Source organism: Pelecanus crispus, chromosome W, assembly GCF_030463565.1.
Source record: "Pelecanus crispus isolate bPelCri1 chromosome W, bPelCri1.pri, whole genome shotgun sequence".
NCBI classification, from domain to species: Eukaryota; Metazoa; Chordata; class Aves; order Pelecaniformes; family Pelecanidae; genus Pelecanus; species Pelecanus crispus.
In genome coordinates this window covers 18,025,366-18,050,657 of record NC_134675.1, presented here as the reverse complement: position 1 = coordinate 18,050,657, position 25,292 = coordinate 18,025,366, and the positions used below count along the sequence as shown (strand labels likewise).

At 38.6% G+C, this 25,292-nt stretch overlaps 1 protein-coding gene across 2 annotated transcripts in view; it reads left to right on the top strand.

Annotated features, from left to right (window-relative positions):
* Positions 1-25,292, top strand: part of LOC142596461 (tyrosine-protein kinase Fer-like) — a 187,981-nt gene that overhangs the window by 99,011 nt on the left and 63,678 nt on the right. For both annotated transcript variants that reach the window (XM_075725571.1, XM_075725572.1), the window contains 4 exons: positions 1,426-1,548; positions 17,129-17,185; positions 20,649-20,764; positions 23,174-23,268. In XM_075725571.1, the coding sequence (XP_075581686.1) occupies positions 1,426-1,548; positions 17,129-17,185; positions 20,649-20,764; positions 23,174-23,268 (391 nt within the window). The remainder of the gene's footprint in view (positions 1-1,425; positions 1,549-17,128; positions 17,186-20,648; positions 20,765-23,173; positions 23,269-25,292) is intronic.

Genomic DNA, 25,292 nt, shown 5'->3' with positions numbered 1-25,292 from the left:
CATCAGAACAGAAATTTGAAGGAGGTTATTTGAAAAGAATGGAGACTAGTGTTACTGGGCAAGCAAAGCTGAGTCAGTATTAATTAGTGAATGACGTTAGGGGAATAAACCACAACAAGTATTTTAGACTATAAAAGCATGTTTACAATAGAGAACCAGTAATAAGATAAAAATAAGTGACATGACCAAGCTCTCTTTACTAATAGTGATAAAACATTACAGGAAATGGATGTGTTTATTCCTAATGAAGAAAAACTTGGTATAATGCATTCTGCAAAGAATTTAACTGTAGGTATTGGAAAGAAAAAAAATCTGCATGGCAGTGGTAGAGGTTTTCATTGCCCAGTTTTGTAAATGAACCTGAATCACCATCTATGCTTTTTTTTATATTGTGGTCTTTGTTTATTGTTGCCAATTCTGCTGGCTGGCTTACAGCAGTTCCTCTCTTGTGGGAAGAGTCCTCTAACTGTAGATATTGAGACCTTACATAGACACGGTAGTTTATTCTTTTATTCTGCTTCCCAATCACTTAGCCGTAACGTAGAATTTAAGACGACGAAATAAATACTAATTTACTATTTTCCCCCACCTCAAGTGTAAGGGCAGGGAAAAGCAATGAAGATATTTTTTTTCCTTAGTACCTGAAAGTACCTTATAGCATTCTTTGCTAAGAAAATTTTACATGCTTCTAAGAAAATATTAAGAGATCCCACAGTTTTGTTGCCATTATGTTGAATTATGTATCTGAAATTATATAAACTGATAAAAAGGGTAGAAGGGGAAAAGAAAGGAATTTTGTCTTGCTCAACTTCTCTATAAATTACATGCATGGCCTACCTTTGTTTGTAGACTCTTCTGGTATACACTTCTTATTAAAGACCAATCATGGGTCCATACTCTGTGCTGGGGTTTTGTTAATTTTATCAAATGTTCTAAGTGCAGTAAGATCTGGGTGAGATAGTGTTACTTATCTCTTGTTTATTAGATTGTCAGATGTTTATTTTTTAGGGTTTTTTTTTAATTATTATTTTTAGAGTCTTCGGTACTCTGGAAGTTAGTATTGTTTCTTCCAGTTTATAATCTTTTTATGCCATTCTGTCACAGCTTAAGTATCTCAAACTGTCCCACCTCTTACATTAGAAGAGCTTCCTTTTTTAAAAAAAAAAAGTTTAAATAGTTATTTTATTATGTTGCCTTGAGTGATGCAGTAATTTTGCATTTATTAATTTATTATCTTCCTGATCATCATTCCATTTACTTCAGTAGAAGTGTTATTAAATTGATTAGGATAGAGATTTAATTCTGTAAAAGCAAACTTTTCTTTATTTTGTTACTAGTGATGAAGGCTTTGTAATGTTCTTTTGCAGTTTCTTCTTTGAAATTTTGCTTGTACAGAAACAATTATTTCCTTTTACCTTCATACAGAATCAGTATCGTTTTGAAGGAACTGGGTTTCCAACTATTCCTCAGCTCATAGACCATCATTACACAACAAAGCAAATTATTACAAAGAAATCAGGTGTTGTTCTGCTGAATCCTGTTGTTAAGGTAATGCATGCATTCCAAGAATTCTATTAAACTGAAAGTATTTTGGGGTTTGTATTATCATTTAACATATGTTCCTTGCAATGACAAGTAGTAATATTAAAGTAGGTTGTAGAATATTTGTATATGCGATTAAGCCAATAATTTGAGTACTGGAACTATCTCAATTGCTGGCTTCTAGACAGAAGAGACTGCAGTTTTCTTTAGTGTTTATTTCAGCATGCAAATTCTTGGAAGATTTTTTGTTCTTGCTCACTGTTCTGTGAATCTCCATTCTTTTTCTGAATGTTTTCAGCCTTTTCTACTCTGCCCAATGCATTCCTCCAAAATAACACTCCATCCTGATTCATATAATAAATAATTGCCATCCTGAAAGAATGGCATTCAGAGTCTCCCAAAACATCCTTGGACTTCTTTTTTTTTTCTGAAAACAGAAACTATTAGTTCATTGTCCATAACATTGTAATGAAGAAGTTGTCTGAATAAAAATGGTTTTCTTTAAGTGGTAAAATTCTCAAATCACAGTTTCATCCCTATTTTATATCTCAAATATAAGGTACTGATATAGACATGGAAACAGGTACTGTCCCACCAGCATCATTGCAAATTTGAAATAAAACTTTTTATTCTGTAAGCCATTTCAGAATGTCTTTCAGAATAGAAACAAAAAGGGATATTAAAATATATCACCATTTAGAAAGCTTAACAGTCTCCTTGCATTCTTCCAGTAGTTTTGTGGTTAGTATTTACTCGGTTGATATGTCTTTCATAAACCAACTCTTTTCAACTTAATCTTTCCATTTTAACTATGTTAGCCATTTGTTCTTAATGAAAAAAATTGACTGGTTTCAAGCACACTTAAGGCACCTTCTACATTCTACAAAATTTTATAAAGCATAACAAATTATAATTCAGAGTTAATTTCCTTCTCCAAATTCTTACTTCTTTCCTTCTAATAATCCTAAGAAATTAAAGCATATTTCTGTTCTCAAAATTAATGTTTTTAATGTGTACCTATGCTTGCTTTAATAATTAAAAAAAAAAAAAAAAGAGCAAGAGTTAGCTTTTAAAGTAAAAGCCTTTTTTTTCTTCATAGCTTTTAACATCTATATACTGTCCTGGTTTCGGCTGGAATAGAGTTAATTTTCTTCCTAGTAGCAGGCACAGTGCTGTGTTTTGGATTTAGTAGGAAAAGAATGTTGATAACATGCTGATATTTTTAGTTGTTGCTAAGTACTGCTTATGCTAGTCAAGGACTTTTCAGCTTCCCATGCTATGCCAGGTACACAAGAAACTGGGAGGGGGCACAGCCAGAATAGTTGATCCAAACTGACCAAAGGGCTATTCCATACCATATGATGTCATGCTCAGTATATAAACTGGGGGGGGGTTGTCCAGGGAGCAGTGATCGCTGCTCGGGAACTGTCTGGGTATCGGTCGTCGGGTGGTGAGCAATTGCATTGTGCATCACTTGCTTTGTGTATTGTTATTGTTATTATCATTATTATATTGTTATTATTATCATTACTATTTTACTTTATTTCAATTATTAAACTGTTCTTATCTCAACCCAGGAGTGTTTCTCACTCTTACTCCTCCGATTCTCTCCCCCATCCCCTCGGGGTAGGGGGAGTGAGCGAGCGGCTGCGTGGTGCTTAGTTGCTGGCTGGGGCTAAACCACGACATATATTGCACATATGTTCAACATATGTTTTTATGGACACTTGCTAGCTTTGGTAAATGTATATGGACAATTCTGATCAGATCAAAAATGAAAGTTATTTCTTCTAGGTAACTCTTAAAACTTGAATGATTTTGCTTTTTGTCGGCTTTGGTTATAAAGATATTGAAAATTTATTAGATATTACATGAGTTGTGGTATGTTGACCTTGGCTGGACACCAGGTGCCCACCAAGCCACTCTATCACTCCCCTCCTCAGCAGGACAGGTGGGGAGAAAATGAGATGGAAAAAAACCATGTGGGTCAAGATAAAGGCAGTTTAATAAAGCAAAAGCAAAGGCCATGCTATTCTCTACTTCCCATCAGCAGGTGATGTCCAGCCACTTCCTGGGAAGCAGGGCTTCAGTAGTGGTTGCTTCAGAAGACAAACATTGTAATAACAAATCATAGAACCATAGAATCGTTTAGGTTGGAAAAGACCTTTAAGATCATCCAGTCCAACCAGTAACCTAACATTACCAAGTCCACCACTAAACCAGTTAAGGGTAGAGTAGCAATTTCATGTTTCCTGGCTTGGTGGCTGGATTATTTTTAATGACAGTAAAAACTAGGAATCATTAAGATTGGAAAGGATCTCTAAGATCATCAGTCCAACCATCAACCCAACACCACCATGCCTACTAAACCATGTCCCAAAGTGCCACGTCTACCCGTTTTTTGAACTCTTCCAGGGATGGTGACTCCACCACCTCTCTGGGCAGCCTGTTCCAGTGCTTGACTACCCTTTCCGTGAAGACATTTTTTCTAATATCCCATCTAAACCTCCCCTGGCGCAGCTTGAGCCTGTTTCCTCTCGTCCTATCGCTAGTTACTTGGGAGAAGAAACCAACACCCACCTCACTACAACCTCCTTTCAGGTAGTTGTAGAGAGCGATAAAGTCTCCCCTCAGCCTCCTCTTCTCCAGACTAAACAACCCCAGTTCTCTCAGCCGTTCCTCATAAGACCTGTGCTCCAGACCTTTCACCAGCTTCGTTGCCCTTCTCTGGACACACTCCAGCACCTCAATGTCTTTCTTGTATTGAGGGGCCCAAAAATGGACACAGTATTCCAGGTGCGGCCTCACCAGTGCCGAGTACAGGGAGACGATCACTTCCCTGCTCCTGCTGGCCACACTATTCCTGATACAAGCCAGGATGCTCTTGGCCACTTGGGCACACTGCTGGCTCATGTTCAGCTGGCTGTTCACCAACACCCCCAGGTCCTTTTCCGCCAGGCAGCTTTCCAGCCACTCTTCCCCAAGCGTGTAGCGTTGCATGGGGTTGTTGTGACCCAAGTGCAGGACCCGGCACTTGGCCTTGTTGAACCTCATACAGTTGGCCTCAGCCCATCAGTCCAGCCTGTCCAGGTCCTTCTGCAGGGCCATCCTACCCTCGAGCAGATCGACACTCCCGCCCAGTTTGGTGTCATCTGCAAACTTACTGAGGGCGCACTCAATCCCCTCATCCAACTCATTGATAAAGATGTTAAAGACGACTGGCCCCAAAACAGAGCCCTGGGGAACACTGCTCGTGACCGGCCGCCAACTGGACTTAACTCCATTCACCACTACTCTCTGGGCTCAGCCACCCAGCCAGTTTTTTACCGTGAAGAGTACGCCCGTCCAAGCCATGAGCCACCAGCTTCCTTAGGAGAATGCTGTGGGAGACAGTGTCAAAGGCTTTACTGAAGTCCAGGTAGATGACATCCTCAGCCTTTCCCTCATCCACTAGGTGGGTCACCAGGTCATAGAAGGAGATCAGGTTGGTCAAGCAGGACCTGCCTTTCATGAACCCATGTTGGCTGGGCCTGATCCTCTAGTTGACCTGCACATGCCTGTTGAGCGCACTCATGATGAACCGCTCCATAATCTTTCCCGGCACCGAGGTCAGGCTGACAGGCCTGTAGTTCCCCGGATCCTCCTTCTGGAGGAATGCCACCCCTTCCTCCTGCTTTCCCTTAGCTTTTATTGGTGAGCATGACATCATTATTGTATGGAATATCCCTTTGGTCAGTTGGGGTCAGCTGTCCTGGCTGTGTCCCCTCCCACCACAGCCTACTGGCCTCTGGGGTCAGGGGGAGTTGGAGAGACAGCCTTGATGCTGTGGGAGCATGGCTCAGCAGTAGCCAAAACACTAGTGTGTTATCAACACTGTTCGAGCCACAAATGCAAAGCACAGCACTATCAGGGCTGCTATGAGGAAAGTCAGCTCCATCCCAGCCAGACCCAATACAATCTCCATCCCTTATTCCATACCATTTGCGTCATGCTCAGGTCCCACATAATTTAATACATATATATATCTTCTGACCATCCCCTTGTATCTCTTTCTCATTCCTGAAATCCCTTCTTACCAACACTTACAAGTTATACTACGTACTTTATACCCAACGTATGGATTCATACATTCTAATTAACTACTATCCCCTGTCCCTTAAGAGATAGATAGATATTATTTTCCCATTCCATGGGCTTCTGCCACTCCCCTGCAAAATATCGGTAATAACAGGATATGACTTGGGCCCCATCTGTCAAGGTGGTTGCTCAGGAGATGAGAAGCAGCATGTTTGATTGTTAGGCGCCAACACCAGCTTGGTTTGGGTCATTGCTGAACTCGTCCAGTTCCTTGCGAAGATCATTCTCTGTCAGTTCAGGCAGTTCCTTCTGCATTACTTCCTACAACATACAACTCACATCACAGATTATTTTTCCCCCAAGGTTAAATCTCCTTGAGGCACCCACTGGATCTCCCCATCCTTATGCATTACCCACCAAGTGCACCCGAATCCTTGAGCAAAGACAATCCCATGAATAGACTTGCCTTTTCCCAAGGGAGGAGCAACCCACACTGCCTTCTCCAGCCACTTCCCCATGTGCACCATGGGGACCTTATCTTCTCCCACAGTATGTAGGGGCTTTGTTTGGGCAGTACCAGGATGGTTAGCACATCCTCTGGTATTTACCAGCCAAGTGGCTTCTCCTAAATTTATATCCCAGTGCTTCCATTCCCCGTTGCCCAACGCTCTCAGCGTAGTCTTTAACAGTCCATTATATCTCTCAGTCTTTCCGGAGGCTTATGGGTGACAGGGGATGTGATACACCCATCCATGCCATGTTTCTTGGCCCAGGAGTCTATGAGGTTATTCCGGAAATGAGTCCCGTTGTCCAACTCAATTCTTTCTGGGGTGCCACGCTGCCATAGAACTTGCCTTTCACAGCCCAGGATGGTGTTTTGGGCAGTGGCATGATTTACAGGGTATGTTTCCAGCCACCTGGTAGTCGCTTCCACCATGGTGGGTATGTAGCACTTGCCTTGGTGGATGTGTTGCAGTGGTCTAACATAGTCAATTTGCCAGGGCTCACCATATCATTATCCCAGCCACTGCCCTCTATGCCAGGGAGACTTTACTTGGCTCGCTCAATTGCAGCACACGTTTCACATTCATGGGTGACCTGCGTGATGGCCTCCATGGTCAGGTCCACCCCCTGATCACGAGCCCATCTGTATGTTGCATCTCTCCCTAGATGTCCCGATGTTTCATGGGCCCACCGAACTATGAAGAGTTCACACTTACGTTCCCAGTCCAGGTCCACCTGAGCCACTTCAGTTCTGGCAGCTTGGCCTACCTGTTCGTTGTTTCAGTCATCTTCAGTGGTGCGGTTTGTGGACATGTGAGCATCTGCCTTTAGAGAGATGGTTTCTACCTGGGCAGCAATGCCTTGCCATAATGCAGCAGCCCAGGTGGGCTTACCTCTGTGCTGCCAATTGGTCTGCTTCCACTGCTGTAGCCACCTCCATAGGGCATTTGCCACTATCCATGAGTCAGTATAAAGTACTGGCCACTTTTCTCATTCAGCAATCTCTAGGGGCCAGCTGGATGGCTTTTACTTCTGCAAACTACTTGGCGGCCTCCCCGCCAACCTCCCCCCCTAGTTTTATTGCTGAGCATGATGTTATATGGTACGGAATATCCCTTTGGTCAGTTGGGGTCAGCTGCCCCAGCTGTTTCCCCTCCCAACTTCCTGTGCACCACCAACCTACTCACTGGTGGGGTGGTGTGAGAAGCAGAAAAGGCCTTGACTGTGTAAGCACTGCTCAGCAGTAACTAAAACATCCCTGTATTATCAAAACTGTTTCCAGCACAAATTCAAAACATACTAGCTACTATGAAGAAAATTAACTCTGTCCCAGCCAAAACCAGTACACCGCATATGCTGCTAGTATCTCTTTTTCAGTCGGGGTGTAGGTGGCCTCAGATGCTCAATAACCCTGGCTCCAAAACCCTAGATGTCAACCTTGGGTTTCTGCTGGTGTTTTCTGCCAGAGGCTCCAGGTGAGGCCATGCTCCCCAGCTGCAGTGTAGAGCACGTTTTGCACAGCTGCTCCTGTACAGATGTTTGTTTCAAAACAGTATTCAAATGGATATTTAACATACTGCAAATTAGAAAATTGGGTTTGTTTTCTAATGCCAGAGTTGTAGACTGATATGATGTAGCTGACAGCATCTCTTCTTCTCTTTGATATTTTCTCACTGTCTGCTGAAGAATCTGCCTTGGTGGGGGTCAGAAGAGTGCACAGGGGTTAAATCCCTCCACAAGTACCTATGATATTAAATAAAATTTGAATATATGTGATGCTCCAGCCTTTTTCAACTTAATATTTCTATTTAAAATATTTTCTTCAACTTGACTAGTGCTGTAAGACAGAGGGACCATCTACAGTTTGAGAGTTAAATTCACAGGTGGACTTAGGGACCACCAACTGAGGTGTTTCACTACCATCGTAAAATACAAAACCCTGAATTAGGTTTCTAGCTTGTCTTCTCAGTGCATGAAGAGTCACGTACCTTAAGAGAAAATCACAGGCTTAGCCAGTAGTAAACCTTAGACACTTCTCTGCATAGGGCTTACAGTGCTAAACCTGTCCTGGAGCACCTAAAATGTTATTTTACTCTTTCAAAAATTAATCTCAGGTGAGTGAGTTTGTTTTTTGAATAGAGGAATAGGACAAAGTAGTGAGGCTTCCATCTTTTTATCACAAAGTGAAGGCTATATAAAGATTCAGAAGGAAAGAGTTGTATTTCAATATTTTCCACTTGGAAAAAAAATGCTGTTTTCACAGTCTTTAAGATTTTCACTGAACCAGAGAGAGAAGGCAGGAAGGGAGGAGCATAACAGAAAAGCTTACAGGTAAGGGGAAGGAAATTAGATTGGAGAGAGTAGTTCTGGATTACAATTTCTGTTCTGTTAATTGTGTTACAATATGTATGTTAATCTCTCATGAATGGTCTGTCAAATAATCCTTGTGCCAGAATCCTTTATGAATACACGAAAGTTAGAGACTAAATGAGCGATGAAAAGTGCAATCAAAAGGAGCGCAAGAGGCTAAGGGTTGCATCATTTTATTTAGCTGTCTGATTTTGAGGTCTGCAAATGGTGCCTGATGAGTAGAAAAGAACAGTTTTGAAGAAATTCCAAGTAGAAGCAAAAATGATCATTTGAGTATCTCTTGGAGCTGCACCTGTCTTCTTTTCGTTCTGCTGGCTCAGACAACTAGCCACAGGAGTGACACATGTGATGAGGCTCTTAAGTTTAAGACATAGGTTGTATACCAACAAAAGTAAAGCTTTCTATTCATAGAAACCTCTTATAAGTAGGCAACTCATTAATTTATGTACCATTTGAATTAATATTCACTTACTGATACCTTGTGAAACTGATACTAACAAGGCAGCACAATTTGTGTATCCTTATCAATAAAGATTTTTTTCTTAAACCAACAGAAAGAACTTCAGTAACAAAGCTGATCAAACTTTGAATACTCCTTTGATTGTGAAAAAATCTGTCAGGACCAAGATACTAAATGTAATGAGTGAGTTACAGGTAGTGATTAATGTACTAATATAGTGATAACAAATCCTTCGATAGATCATTTGACTGCAGTTTATAGTGCCATTTTGTTTAACTATTCCTCTGAAGGATTATGCATCATATTTTTTCTTCATAAACAAGACTTTGAAATGTCATGTTGTCAGTATTTTCAAAAAGTCATTCACTGAAGTATTGAGTCCTGGGAATTAAGAGGTTAAAAAAAAAAATCCAGTAACATTTTAAAATTCTTTTGCTTTTACAGTATTTATTTCAGTGTTAAAAAGCATTGTGTTAATACTTCCAAGTAGTCTTTTTTTTAAAAAAAAAGCTTTATTTCTAAATAGTTTTTTAAACTTAAACTAGAGGAAAGTGTGCACTCAGTTTGGCTATTTCTATGTGTTCATAGTGTAACAGTTTCTGAATAAAGCATGCAATCTACAGAAAATATCTAGAAAATCTTACAGGTTTAGTGAACAGAACATTTTTTATTTTTAGCAAAATCAAAAGGAGGAGATGAAGGAAATATGATGCTTCTGGTATCTGGTCAGTGGAGCAGCAGTTTCAATCAAGAATCTTGTCTATAGGTGAAAAATCAATTGATGGTTATTGAGACTTACCTCAGAAGTCTCCCAATGACCCAAGGAAAGGGGAATGGCTATGCACGGATCCCATCACACAGACATGATGGTGTGGTACAAAAATTCATGTGATGGGGCCTGACAGAGTGGCATGACAAGAGTTTGGATGAATAGAGGCATTCAAAGAGTCTCTAGAATGTGCACTGAGCATGGCTTACAAAAGCAATGATCAATGTGATTTTTTGTGGCCATGTACGTAAGAAAAAAGTCTTAGCAATTGCAGTAGAACTTATCTCCCCCTGCCCTTTCCTGTTTTTATCCTGCTGAATTCATGCAAATGTAAAAATGTGGAAGAAGGTAATGAATAGCTACCTTCCCAGCAAGGTGCACTGCACAGCATATTTCTTCTGTACTCTTTCTGTTCTTTCAGTTACCTGGAACACTTCTGGATTACCTGCTGAATGGTTTCCTACTTTCAAAAAAAGAGAGAGAAATAAGTCGATACAAGCCTCCACCTTCCTTATGACTAGACAACAGAATTCACTGGCCATGTAGCCCAAAGGAAATACGCAGCACTGTGAAGGAGGGTACTGTGGGGGACATTCTGTCAAAGATTTTAGCCCCTCTCTTCTGAAGGGAGAGAAGAACTTTTAGGGTTAAAAAAAAACCCCAAACCAGCCATCTTTCAGCTTCTTTTAAGATGGTCTCAAGCTTTATATTGCAAAAAGGTTATTGGTCAGGCTCTATACTCAGGTTGTATTCAGTATTCTGTGCCAATTACCTAGGATTCAGCCAAGACAGGTGGGATTGTTTTTTTTTTTTAAAATTAGTTTATTTCCTAGGGAATCAACATTTCCCTTTTTGGTCATGTGTCTCACTAATAACTAAAAAAAAATATTGATTCTACAGCATTTACTTTTAAATTTGAAAATTGATGTGTTAAAGGCAGTGATGATGGCTGTAATGTCTTCTGTTAGGATTCAGTCTTTTGGCAAAAATAATTTATATAATATCTGGTTCTAGGCAGATAATATGGCTTGACCTAGCATATTAGTTACAGACAGGTTGCACCCATAACAAGAGAGATGATTTCCTGCATTAATGTCTAATTACATACAAAAGGGCTTTCTCTGTCTTTGAGAAGTAGAGATGAAGGAATTTTTTTCATATGTTAGTTTGATAATTATACAGAGAATTATCATCTTTAAAATATAAGTGCAATAATGTAGTAATAAATACTTCTGATGCAGATTAATCAGATGTACAATTGGTCAGCACAAAATATATGTGAATATGTCTAAGTAGTTAAATTGAATGGTGAAACTTCTACTGTCTTGTAAAGGTCATTTCTGTAGGCACTTTGCCAAAACCTTGTGTTGTATGTTAAAATTACATAGCATTTCGCCTACACTGAAGACCTTCTCCAGCATGTCTTCATTTGTAGCAAGATGATCATGAGTATGGTTGCAGGTTTAAACATATGCTAAAATAAAAAGTGTTTTTAGTGTATCAGTGCACAATCCTAAATGAAAACTGGATGTTTTGAGAACATATGTTTCTCTGAAATATAAGTAACTGAACAGGCGTTTGCAAAAGATTTTGTTGCCAGTCTCAAAAATGAAAGACCATTAGTTATAACAGCTCACAGTGTGAGCACAATACAGCTGTATACATGTGTATGATTCTTGGAATAGAGCACAGTTCCTTCAGTATAATGAATGTTAGCTCAGTTGGTTAGAACATGGTGCTAATAACGCCAAGTTCACAGGTTCAATCCCTGCTTACTGCAGGGGGGTTGGGCTCGATGATCTCTCAAGGTCCCTTCCAATCCAAAGCATTCTATGATTCTATGATTCTATATAGGCTGTCAGACAAGTAACAACTCATGCTAACATTCCACTTCCAAGACTAGCAAGTATTTTTCCGTCAACTACCTATATATCTGCAAGCAGTATAATAACTATGTCTTTATACCACACAGCAGTGAAATTTATTATTTGTGGAAGAGTAAATAAATTGATTCATGTACTAGATCAACTCATATACTTGAATGCTCTGTTCTGGTTTTTGAGTTGCTTCATTTGGAAATTTAAAAAAAAAATCTTCTGAATTTGGGGGCCAGCTCTCAGAGCTGCTAGGCACAGGATGTACAAGATTAAATGTCCAGTTCCCTTTGAGATTCCATGAAATTTTCCTTTGCAGTCCAGGCTGCCCCTATTTGAGCTAAAGGACTAACTGCAGTAACTGGCAGTAAAAAGAGTGGTTTCTCTGGTTTCTTAGCAGAGTGTGTTGTGAGTCACTGAGCCAAAGGTGTAGATGTGAAAATAGTGGCTAGTTTCTCATCCCCATCATAAGAATCAGGGGAACTTCTTCAGTAATTCCATAAAATTGCAGGCTGGGCTTGGGCTACTGAATTTGGTTTATGTATATGGGGAGCACTATGTGTGTAATTTTGTATATTACTAAAATCTTTCTGTGGAATGCTAATGACAAAGTTGAATTTCTTATTTTCAGTACTTAATTTATCTGAAATAAACTAGAAGATATAATTATCACGTATCACAGTTATCTGAACAGTTTATTGTAGGATAAAAGCAATTTTTATTTTTTTTAAATCATTGGATGTTCATTCATGCTTTCTTTCAAAGACCTGTTAGAAATAGAATTGCTGCAACTTTTTCCAAAATGGCTGCAGTATCACTAATAATGAAATGTATCATACTTTCTTATAGGGATTGCAACCAGGTTTCTCCTTCTAAAACTGCTCCCCCCTCTTTGGCATTCAGGGAAAAAAAATAGTTGTTCAGGAAAAGCTCCATCCATGGGGTGAGAGGTGGTGGTTATCAGTGGCAAGTCTGAGATGAGGAAACAGAGGAGACTATCACAAGATAGACTGTATTGGTATGGATCAGACCTAGGGTGTGTCACAACCTAAAGGGTTACCCAGCCTGCGTGTGTGTAGAGATCGCAACCGTGGGTTCGTGGGATTCTGTAATACACAAGGACACAGAGGCTTTTATCCTCTAAATTTCTCTAATTTATTACGGATTACCACAAATACCATACAAATCACCACTAGCAAGTATACTACCACAAAAATCACCACTACAAATATACCTATGATTAATAAAGCTAATATATATATCAAGCTATTATAAATTACTATCAGCAATCAGTATCAATCAATAGTATGGCAGCAATCAATAATAGAAACAATCAATAATATAGCAACAATCACCATTATAACAATAACCAATAACAGCAAAAAACAAGTAGGTATATACTATTACAGGTTGCTACAAACTTATCATTAGTGAAGCAAACTTATCAACAATATAACAGCAGATATACTTATGATAGATTACTTACATGGATATATAATACCAATATAAAGTGAATTAGACACATTTCAGAAGGGGCCAAACCATTCCAGAGGGGAGGACAAACCGATCCCAGAGGGGGACCCAACCATCCCAGAGGACAAACTGAACTGACCCCAAAAGTGGGCCCAGAGGGGGACCAATAAGATAAAAGACAGAGTCTCACTTCAAAGATGATCCATGTCACGGATCTTGGAATCAGCCAGGCATCCTTGGCAAGGATCCAAGATCTCATAGAAAGTTTGTGCAAAATTCATAGAATCATAGAATCATGGAATCGTTTAGGTTGGAAAAGACCTTTAAGATCATCCAGTCCAACCATTAACCTAACATTACCAAGTCCACCACTAAACCAATTAAGGGTAGAGTAGCAAATTCAACCTGTTTAGGAAAAGGAAAAGTATGTGCAGCATGGGAAGTTCTCAGAGAGAGGGGCTCCATTTTGGATAAAGATTAAGTCCTTTTTATAACATAGAGACATAAGAGGGCATAGGACACCACCACTTCGAGCAGCCAATAGATGCTGTTAATTTCTATTTTTCACCTGGAACAGCAAATAGATGATGATATTTTGTACTCTTTCAGACCACTTTTATTTTTCCAGACTCATTTCCTGTTCTTGCAGTTAGAACAGCCTATGGCAGTTACTGATTCTTACTTTCTCAGGATGTTTTCCCCTTTTCCCATACTATTTTTCACCTTTTCAGATGATAAGATGCTGTTACAGTTCCTTGGTTTTGTACTTATCGATGCTATCTCAGGATGTCTCCAGTTTCTAGGTACCCAGCCATACTTCAAAGATGCCAGCTGCACTTTTCAAGGATGCTTCTGGTTCACAGGCCTAGTTCCCAGGCTAGCAGTTCCCAGGCTGGCAGGCATTTTCTTTCCCAGTATTTTTCAGCAGACATTTTCTTCTGCTCACTAATTTTCCCCTTCCAACCAGGCCATCTTTATGGCTGCTCACGTCAGGGTGTCAGGCAGGGAAACCAGAGCAGAACAGGAGACCAGGGACCAGAACCAGAAATCAGGAGTCTGAAGCACAGTTGCACCCAACAGGTCCAGTGGACAGCAATGCACAGCTGGTAGGCTTTATATGCAATGTAAATGGGACAGCCTACTAAAAATGGCTCCTAAGACTGATGAAGCAACTCAGTCCTTGTGTGTTTTAGTTGTCAAGGAGAAGGACTGAAGATCAGCCAGATTCAAGTCAGGACACGCTCCTTACAAAAACAATCTGGAAAAATCACTGAGTACTAGTTTTTCCCCACAAGTACAGTTTAAATGTTCTAGTAGCCCACAGTAAGCTACTTTAAATGTGATTTTTCTCTAGCACTTTTTAAGATGATATTCTGTCTGCATTCTTCTTCTAGTGTAATCTCTACTGAGTCTCTTATTTCAACAAAAGAATTCATACATTACACTTACTCAGAAATATTGTAAGTATATAGAGTAGAATATTTCCTACCTGCTGCATCTGAAAATATATTTGCATGCTGTATTTGTTACAGATATTTGTATTCATCCACAATGTTTTTTTCAATTTCATTCAACTTGGTAAATTATGCTTGAGGGAGAGCATAATGGGGCAGCACATACTTTTTGTTTTGTTTTTGAAATCATTTCACACTGTAAAGTTATTAACAAGTGAGTGAAATTTTGACCTATGATAAAAACCATATTTGTGGTGTTGTCTAATGTAATGATTGTCACATACTGTGGTTCACTTGGAAATCAAGCACCAATTACAGGATTCCAAAGGCAGTGACCTTAGCAATACTGCAAATAACTGTTAGCTTTAATATCTAAATGGAAAAGTTTGATAAATATATTAGTAGAAATGAAAATATCTGTGGTGGGTTGACCATGGCTGGATGCCAGGTGCTGACCAAAGCTGCTCTATCACTCCCCTTCTCAACTGGACAGGGGAGAGAAAAAAATATAATGAAAAGCTTGTGGGGTGAGATAAGGACAGGGAGAGATCACTCAGCAATTACTTGGGGAAATCAGTTTAATTTATTACCAGTCAAATCAGAGTAGGATAATGAGAAACAAAAACCAAATCTAAAAACACCTTCCCTCCACCCCTCCCTTCTTCCCGGGCTCAACTTCACTCCCGATTTCTCTACCTCCTCCCCCTGAGTGGCGCAGGGGGACGGGGAATCGGGGTTGTGGTCAGTTCATCACACGTCGTCTCTGCCGCTTCTTCCTCCTCAGGGGGAGGACTCCTCACACTCTTCCCCTGCTCCAGTGTGGGGTCCCTCCCACAGGAGACAGTCCTCCACAAACTTCTCTAACGTGAGTCCTTCCCACAGGCTACAGTTCTTCATTAACTGCTCCAGCATGGGTCCCCCATGGGGGCCACAAGTCCTGCCAGGAGCCTGCTCCAGTGCGGGCTTCCCACGGGGTCACAGCCTCCTTCAGGCATCCACCTGCTCCAGCGTAGGGTCCTCCATGGGCTGCAGGTGGATATCTGCTCCACCATGGACCTCCATGGGCTGCAGAGGGACAGCCTGCCTCACCATGGTCTTCACCACGGGCTGCAGGGGAATCTCTTCTCCAGTGCCTGGAGCACCTCCTTCCCCTCCTTCTTCACTGACCTTGGTGTCTGCAGAGTTGTTTCTCTCGCATATTCTCACTCTTATCTCTGGCTGCAATTGTGCAGGTTCTTTTTTTCCCCCCTTCTTAAATATGTTGTCACTGAGGCGCTACCACTGTCACTGATTGGCTCGGCCTTGGCCAGCGGCAGGTCCATCTTGGAGCCAGCTGGCATTGGCTCTATCGGACATGGAAGAAGCTTCTCACAGAAGCTACCCCTGTACCCCCCCCGCTACCAAAACATTGCCACACAAACCCAATACAATATCCAAATCAAAATGAAACATAGTTTGTTCAGGATAAACTTAAATGTATTTAATATTGTAAGGCAAAAAAAAGGAACTTGAAAAATATTGTATCATGCTAAAAACTTTTACCAGTATAATGCCTTAAAACAGATTCTCCTATCCCAGTCTTTCAGTTGCAAAATTTGTTTTAATATATTTATATCTTTTTATCTGGTAAGTAAAATGGTGGCAATAATTTGCTCACTGTTGTTTTTCACCCTGAAAGCAAATAGGAAAATAAAGTCCAAAAAACTATGAACACTTTAGAAAATGGTTATTCCTTGAATTAAAATGTTTCCATCTCCTCTTACCATTTGCTAAAAGTCTCTCATACTTTTCATTCATGCTGGTACAAGACCGTTTTATAGCACTGCAATTAGTAATAGAGGTTGCTTGAAATATAATTAGGACCTTACCAATAACATGACAGGTGGTAACTGTGCTTGCGAGGTGGTTATTAAAAATGAATAATATTAAACAGTTATTTCATTATATGGGTTAGACTTAAAATATCCTACTCTAATTTTTTCATTAAAAATTTATTAAATAGGTCTGTGTAGCAAGCAGCTTATAATTATTTTCTATCTGTCTGTGGGTTGCTGCAGAATATTTGTGGTATTGGTCATCAGCACTGAAAAGATACTGTAATCAGTGCTTGTTATGTTATCTTTTTCAAGTAGTTTCCTGTAATATATCAAACTACCACAGAAGGTTTAAGAGATGCAAATATGTGTCTTATTCATACTAGGAAAATTGGTTCTTTTTTTCAGTACACTCGAGGACAAAAATTTTTTTTTTTGATCTAGCAATATGTTATTTTGTATTCTAAAATGAAGTTGTCCTTGCTGATTTTTACTTAAGTCTTTTTTTTAAATAGAGTGCTAAATACCCTTTCCAGAGCTTGTGTGTAAAAAGTGTATACTGTTGTTGTAGGTATAATCTTCTGACAGAAATTTGCTGTATAGTATATTTCAATATCTTATTGTATAGCAAGATTTCTAAAACATGTTTTGCAAACTCTTGAATTTATAACTTCCTAGCATGCTATTGATTGAGTGGTCTGAATAAAATCCTTATTTAGGTACATTTCTACTGGCTGAAATTTATTTTATAGAAAGTACACATACTGAAAATTCTCCTTTCCTTTCCATAGGACAAGAAATGGGCTCTCAATCATGAAGATGTCACCCTGGGAGAATTACTGGGCAAAGTAAGTTATCCAGTGAGCTAAATAACATTTAAATAGGTATATATCATAGAATCATAGAATCATAGAATTGTTTAGGTTGGAAAAGACCTTTAAGATCATCCAGTCCAACCATTAACCTACACTACCAAGTCCACACTAAACCAATCAAGGGTAGACTAGACTAAACCATGTCCCAGAGTGCCACGTCTACCCGTTTTTTGAACGCTTCCAGGGATGGTGACTCCACCACCTCTCTGGACAGCCTGTTCCAATGCTTGACTACCCTTTCCGTGAAGACATTTTTCCTAATATCCAATCTAAACCTCCCCTGGCGCAGCTTGAGCCCATTTCCTCTCGTCCTATCGCTAACTACTTGGGAGAAGAGACCAACACCCACCTCACTACAACCTCCTTTCAGGTAGTTGTAGAGAGCGATAAGGTCTCCCCTCAGCCTCCTCTTCTCCAGACTAAACAGTCCCAGTTCCCTCAGCTGCTCCTCATAAGGCCTGTGCTCCAGACCTTTCACCAGCTTCATTGCCCTTCTCTGGACATACTCCAGCACCTCAATGTCTTTCTTGTATTGAGGGGCCCAAAAATGGACACAGGATTCCAGGTGCAGCCTCACCAGCGCCAAGTACAGGGGGACAATCACCTTCCTGCTCCTGCTGGCCACACTATTCCTGATACAAGCCAGGATGCTGTTGGCCTTCTTGGCCACCTGGGCACACTGCTGGCTCATGTTCAGCTGGCTGTCCACCAGCACCCCCAGGTCCTTTTCGGCCAGGCAGCTTTCCAGCCACTCTTCCCCAAGCGTGTAGCGTTGCATGGGGTTGTTGTGACCAAAGTGCAGGACCCGGCACTTGGCCTTGTTGAACCTCATACAGTTGGCCTCAGCCCATCAGTCCAGCCTGTCCAGGTGCCTCTGCAGGGCCATCCTACCCTCAAGCAGATCGACACTCCCGCCCAGTTTGGTGTCATCTGCAAACTTACTGAGGGCGCACTCAATCCCCTCATCCAGATCATTGATAAAGATATTAAACAAGGCTGGCCCCAAAACTGAGCCCTGGGGAACACCGCTCGTGACCGGCTGCCAACTGGACTTAACTCCATTCACCACTACTCTCTGGGCTCGGCCACCCAGCCAGTTTTTTACCCAGTGAAGACTACACCCGTCCAAGCCATGAGATGCCAGCTTCCCAAGGAGAATATTATGGGAGACTGTGTCAAAGGCTTTGCTAAAGTCCAGGTAAATGACGTCCACAATGATATCAATCATGAAGTCAATCATGATATCAGTCATGAAGTCTGTACATTTCCTATTTGCCTTGTCTTTTAAATTACTCCTGTATGCAATTTTATAACAATTCTTTTACTTTAATACAAAACACAACATTTTGCTTTAAATAAATGTAAATCACATTTACTGGGAAACGATGTAATGTGTCTGAGTGCTGAAAATGTTTAACTAGCATACATATTTTTCTTATATGTAAGGCTTTTAAGTGGTTTTCTATAAAGCGTTATGTGACTTTTACTTTGTGCAATCTTACAAAATAATAAAATTGTTGCAAAATATGAAAGTTTTATATAAATAAAAATTCTGATCTAATAAGATGATTTAATCAACACTTGTTAAAACAAATGCTCATTGGTTTTGTATGACTTAATGAATGTTAGGTAACCTCACAATACTTACTATATGTATTAAATTAATTCTTATATGTTATAGTTTCTATCACAAATTGTGCTTAGTAGCTGTAAGTTTTTAAAACACTCTTACTCAGGTAATGCCATGTACCTCACATTTTCAGCAGCTTTGCAACTACCAACAAATTTAGTGCAAGCACCACTTTGGACACAATGTTCCAAAAGATTTCCCAAAACCTGAAAAAGAGGCTTAAATGAGAAGTAAAATGAAAGCAACAGTTGCCTTAGTATTGAGACACACACTATAAGAATTGATAAACTTGAAGAAATGAGGAATTAAATACTGTCAGAAAAATTCTGTTTCCCAGGATAAAAACTCTTTAACAGCTTAAGATGACAAAAGGTTTCACATTCTTAAATAGAAAAGTATCAAGAAAAGTATCAAAAATAAAGATGATTCCAGCATAAAAAAGTTTGTCTTCCTAAAAACAACTATGAATGTCTGGATTAGTAAAGACAGTTAAAATAATCTTTCTGAAAATTGATTACTTGAGTAAAATGAATTTATGTATGTATTGCATGGTTTTGGCACAAAGCATTTTTAACAATAAAGGCAACTCAGTGCTTACAAGTAATTATGAAAGGAAATCTGGTTAAGAAGTATTTAAAAAATAATAAACAGAATAAAAAGCTTTGTTGGGCCACTATATAAACTTGTTATGCATCCATCTCGAAAACAAAATAGTCAAACCAAAGTATGACAGGATGATCAGCTTCTATATGAGAAAATGTTAAATAAACTGTCATAATTTACCCTGGAAATGAGAAATCTGAAGGATTTTATAATCTTGAGTGGCCTGGAAAAGATTAATATAAAAATCATGGAAGTTTGATGTAGAAGATGATGCAAACTTTACTAAAGAAGGTTTTTGCTTCACCTCAGGTGTGAATGGTCCATTTATTTACTCTGTATTAATTCTATAATACCCTGCAAAATGAAAGTTATATAAAAGGAACAGATATAAAATGATAATTAAATATTTTAAATTAAGGGGGAAAAAACAATTTTTAATACTTAAGTAGTCTTTAAGGTAGTTTCAGTTTTCACTATTAAGTACTTCTAAACAGAAGGCTAGAGGAAAAGCATGATTCAGCTACTTACCTTTGGGCATCTAGTGCCATTTTAGATATCAGAAGTAGTGTCCTGGCCTCTAGAAGTGCTATTCTAGAATGATAGATGGCTGTTAAAGATCCTCTGCTGTGCTTGCCAGCTATGTTGGTTTCTCAAATGCTACTAGAGGCTTGTGTTTAGGCACCTGAATGTCTATTCTTGTAACTAAATAGCATTACTATTTTCCATCTATGATTTTTTATTTCTCCTTTTCTCTGTCTTCTTCCTTTGGCACTACATTATTCAAATGCATGGTATAAAGAAATCTCCATCACTGAGGAAAGAAAGGAAAACATTTCCAGCAGATTTTTGCTGTTTATTAAACTCACATGCAGCTCCAGATACTAGCAAACAGGAGAGGGATTAATCTGAAAATTTACCTGACAAATTTAAAATGGAGTTGATTTGTTCTTTGGAAAATACAAAGCTTATCTAAAAGAATGAGATCTTCAAGTTTTGTTTTTGTTTTCCGGGGGGGGGAAGGTCTGGCTGACACCTTCTTCCTTCAGTTTCTGTCCTAAATAATTTTTATTTTGTTTTTATTTTAAGAAAGTTAAGAAAGAAATGCATCTGATGAAGATTATTCTATTCTCCTTACTTTAGTTTTCTTTTATGAAAAGGCAAAGACTTTGTTTACTTAGAATGATTTTTTTTTCCTGATTTCAGGGTAATTTTGGTGAGGTATATAAAGGAACATTAAAGGATAAGACTTCTGTTGCTGTAAAAACATGTAAAGAAGATCTTCCTCAGGAACTGAAAATAAAATTTCTGTCAGAAGCCAGGTAGGTTTTCTAAATTTAATTAAAACATATATTTACACTGTGGTGTTGTTTTGAGTTTTATTACTAGATGAATTTATAAAATCTGACCTTCACAAAAATTTGAAGAAGCCATTCTCAAACATTTTTCCTTTTTTTCCTCTCCCTCAATATGTTCCACAACTGTTGTCCCAGTAACTATAAATAGGCATTTTTTTTTTAATGTGTGAATGCAGCAGCATCTGCACTTGGCAAAACCACCTCTTCAGTAAAGCAAGCTATGCCTATAAACCACATTTTTCTTATTGTAAATGCTTCAATTTAAAACTTTTTCTGCGTTTTGCCATAAGGATTCAGACAAAAAGACTGAAAGACACTGTTACTTTAAATGTGATTATATCACAGAATAACAGAATGGTTGCAGTTGGAAGGGTCCTCTGGGGTTCATCTTGTCCAAGCCCCCTGCTCAAGCAGGGCTACTTAGAGTTGGTTGCCCAGGACTGTGTCCAGATAGCTTTTGAATATCTCCAAGGAGGGAGACTCCACAACATCCCTGGGCAACCCTTTCCAGTGCTCAATCACCCTCACAGTGAAAAAGTGTTTTCTGAGGTTCAGCTGAACCTCATGTGTTTCAGTTAGTGCCCATTGCCTCTTGTTCTGTCACCGGGCACCACTGAAAAGAGCCTGGCTCCATCTTCTTTGCACCCTCCCTTCAGGTATTTATATACACTGACGAGATCCCCCAAGCCTTCTCTTCTCTAGGCTAAACAGGCCCAGCTCTCTAATCCTTCATTCATAGGAGAGATGCTCCAGTCCCTTAATCATCTTTGTGGCCCCTTTCTGGACTGTCTCCAGCATGTTCATGTCTCTCTTGTACTGGGGAGCTTAGAACTGGACACAGGACTCCAGGTGTGGCCTCACCAGTGCTGAGTAGAGGGGAAGGATCACCTCCTTTGACCTGCCGGCAATACTTTGCCTGACGCATCCCAGGATACCATTAGCCTTCTTTGCTGCATGGGCACATTGCTGGCTCATATTCAACCTGGTGTCCACCAGGACCCCAGGTCCTTTTCTGCCAAGCTGCCTTCCAGCTGGGTGGCCCCAAGCATATATTGGGGCATGGGGTTATTCCTCCCCAGGTGCAGGACTTTGCACTTCTCCTTGTTGCACTACACTTGCACTGTAACTCTTGAATTATACCAGTCATAAATCTTGCCTTCTTACCTGCTTGATTAATAGAGCTGATCAAATTTGACCCGGTTATAGTATAGACCCCCATTTACTAATTTTTTCTTGGGAAGAAGAATTCACTTCAGAAGAGAGATTCTGTGCTGCATGTGATTGCATATCTATTTTTCAGATTACAATCATACCACAATATGCTAATTATTCTGAATATAGGCTGATTATATGGGTATATAAATATCTTCAGGGTACATAAATTTCATCAGGGTAGAGAGGTATATCAAGATAATTTAAAAATTGTTTAAATTATCTTTCTTCTTGCTATGAAACTTGATATATTTTCATTTTTACTCAAACACTAGTATGATCAATATGAAAAACTGTAAGACATTATATAAATCACTAATATCAGCCATTATAGCTATTGAATATCTTTAAATGGCTCATAACTCATCTATGGCACAGATGCTTCATTTGCTAAGCAGCTTGCCACTGGAAGAACAGTCTTATAATGAAAGAAAAATAAATGTGCTGTGTCTAAGTATGTATGTACCAAGTAGGTTAGTATTTTACTCTTTCTCTTATGAAAAAGAGAAAAAGAAGATGTGGTTTAAGTTGGCAAATAGTAGAAGAAACATTTAAAAGTTGTAATGTCTCTCCAGAATTCTTCCTAGCTCTTCATTATACTTGTAAATTATAGCATGCTGTTTTAGATTGCAAATGTTCTTATTAAATCTTTGTGTAAGAAGATGTAAACTTTTTTGTTTAATTCCCAAAGTTGAAATTGTTGTCTTTATATTCTTTTAAATCTTATTTTACAAATTAATCTCTTAAAGTAAAATTGGAATGAGTGTGCATTTGAACAATGCAGAAGGAAAGTATAGGGAAGTGCTGTGCAGGCTTTTTTGACCTAATTGCTATTGGTCCACCGCTGAAATGTTATTTAATTACAAGGGTTCTTGAGGAAGTACAGATCTGTCAGGCCATTTTTCAGTTCTTTTGTCATGTAGACAAATAGTAGAATTATAATAAAAATAATATAGCATGAAGTCTTGATTTATAAGTGAGTTGATGAGCCCTCATTCAAACACAATGACGATTGATCTGTTATATTGATTTTTTTAATGATAACAGTAATGACGTGTTCTATTAAAATAATATTAAGAGTTTAAGATATTTTCCTATGATACTTAATCCATTTATACAATAAAGTTTATTAATATAATAAATTTACTGTATGTTTTGCAGAATACTCAAACAATATGATCATCCTAATATTGTAAAACTCATAGGAGTTTGCACACAACGACAACCTATTTATATTGTTATGGAACTTGTTTCAGGTATTTTTTTTTTCTTTTCTCACAGCATATGTTCATATGTATTGTTTCCATAGTGTAAAATATTTTTTTTTCTATTCGCCTTTATTTGCATTCTTATGACTGATCTCAAAAGTCACCCATGTTGCAAATCTTTGGAGATCTACCAGCTTAGGAGTGGAGCGAGCTATTCAAATCTGTTGTGAGTTTTTCTGTAACTATTCAAGAGCATAATTTGCTACAATGTATCACTGCCATATCTTCATTTTTCTCCTGAAAAGATATTAAATAATACTTCCTTTAACAATAGGATTATATTGTTAATGCTATACTTGTATTTAAAGAAACGTAATGACTGGGTAGTGTTTCAATTTTAGTAACTCAAATTTGGATTCTCTTTCATATGGGTTTTCTCTTTATGAAAATACATTGTTCGGCAAAATTATTCAGTTAATCAGATGCTCTTGATTTATTTTTTAATCTTCAGTTCATATTATTCATCAACAATTGGAAAGAGTTTCAAATTGATGGGATGATACCAGATTCAGGCAACTGTATCGCTCTAATTCTCTCAGAAGCTGGAAAATGTGTGGGTTTGATAGCCTCTGGTATTGGTTAATATGCAACACTTTGTTTTATATATTGCTAGATTTGTCTTCAAAATTATACTGCAAGCTGTTTTAAGAACCATTTAATTCACGAACACTTAGTAAATATTTAGACTGTTTACAATTCCGGAGCACTAGTTAGCTTTAGCAGAAGTGCATTGATGAAATCTTTGACTTAGTGGAATTTTCTGCCTTTATTCCATTAGATTATATTAGATTATTATATTAGTACATGTGAATGACTTTATTAAAATGGAAACTAACAGCATTGTCCTGAGACAGGTTTTAAGACATACACTGGTAAACAGCTTCTCTATACATCTCTGCTAATAAATATAAAGCCTCATCTTTTAACACCTTTATTGTTCTTGTTCAGGGTTTTCAGAGTCTAGGGCAACTTGTTGAAACATATTAATACAATTAGAGAAGGAATTAGTGGAAGTCTTTCACTGATTCTCATGCCCAGTTTGCAGTCCAAATCCATCAAAAATTTTTTCTGTCTCCTGAGATGAGTTTGCAAGAAGCTTCTTAATTCTATTGTTTTTCTGGGCTATAAGTCCTCTGGATAACTTACATGCTTGCCTGCCCTCTGTAACATTACATTGTGCTCGAACCATCACACTTTTCTGTGTTCTTTGGACAGTTAAAACTTGGCTAGCACACCGTGAGACTGGCCAAATCAGCTAGAAAAGATAAGGATGTTAACTCTGAAGAAGTTGGCAGAAGAAAGACAAAAAGATCAGTTCAGAAAAGCAGTGACTCTGATATTACTAGTTTTCTGTTCTCTAATGACAAGTTTGGATGAGTTTATCTAAAATTATTATTATTAGTGCTTTGACTTGATATTTAATGCTGCCCTTTGAAGAATAAAATGTTGGTGGCCTTTTTAACTTTCACTCACCTCTCAGCTTTCTCAGTATCTTCTTTATCTGTGCTTTATCTTATATGTCTTTAGAGTTGAAGGTGTTTAAGCAGACTAACTCTGACATTCTTTTTAATGACAAAAATGGCATGGTTTAAGTTAGAATTATATTTTGTAAGTGTACAGCAGTGAAAGTTTGTGATTAATAAATGAGTTTCTTCTCTGAGAAAACATTAGAAACGCCTCCATAAAGTGTGAAATTCCCTGTGTTAAGTTTATGTTCTGTTTAATTGCACTTTTTCTGCAGTTCTTATTTCCCAAATACATGAATACTGCATGCTTACTGTTTCTTTTTGAGACTGCTTTGATGTGGATTTCATTATTTCAGTAGTGGCTTATTCTGCTTTTCATTTCAGATTCAGATTTCAATTCAGATTCTTACTTTGTTCAGGTGATAAAAAAATTTCTGGAAACATAACACTTTATGTAGAGAAGTGCTACTCTATTAGTGATGCTGTCATTAACTCTCTCTGCAGAGGAAATCTTTTTTGTTTGTTTTTTTCCATTGTCCCAAATGT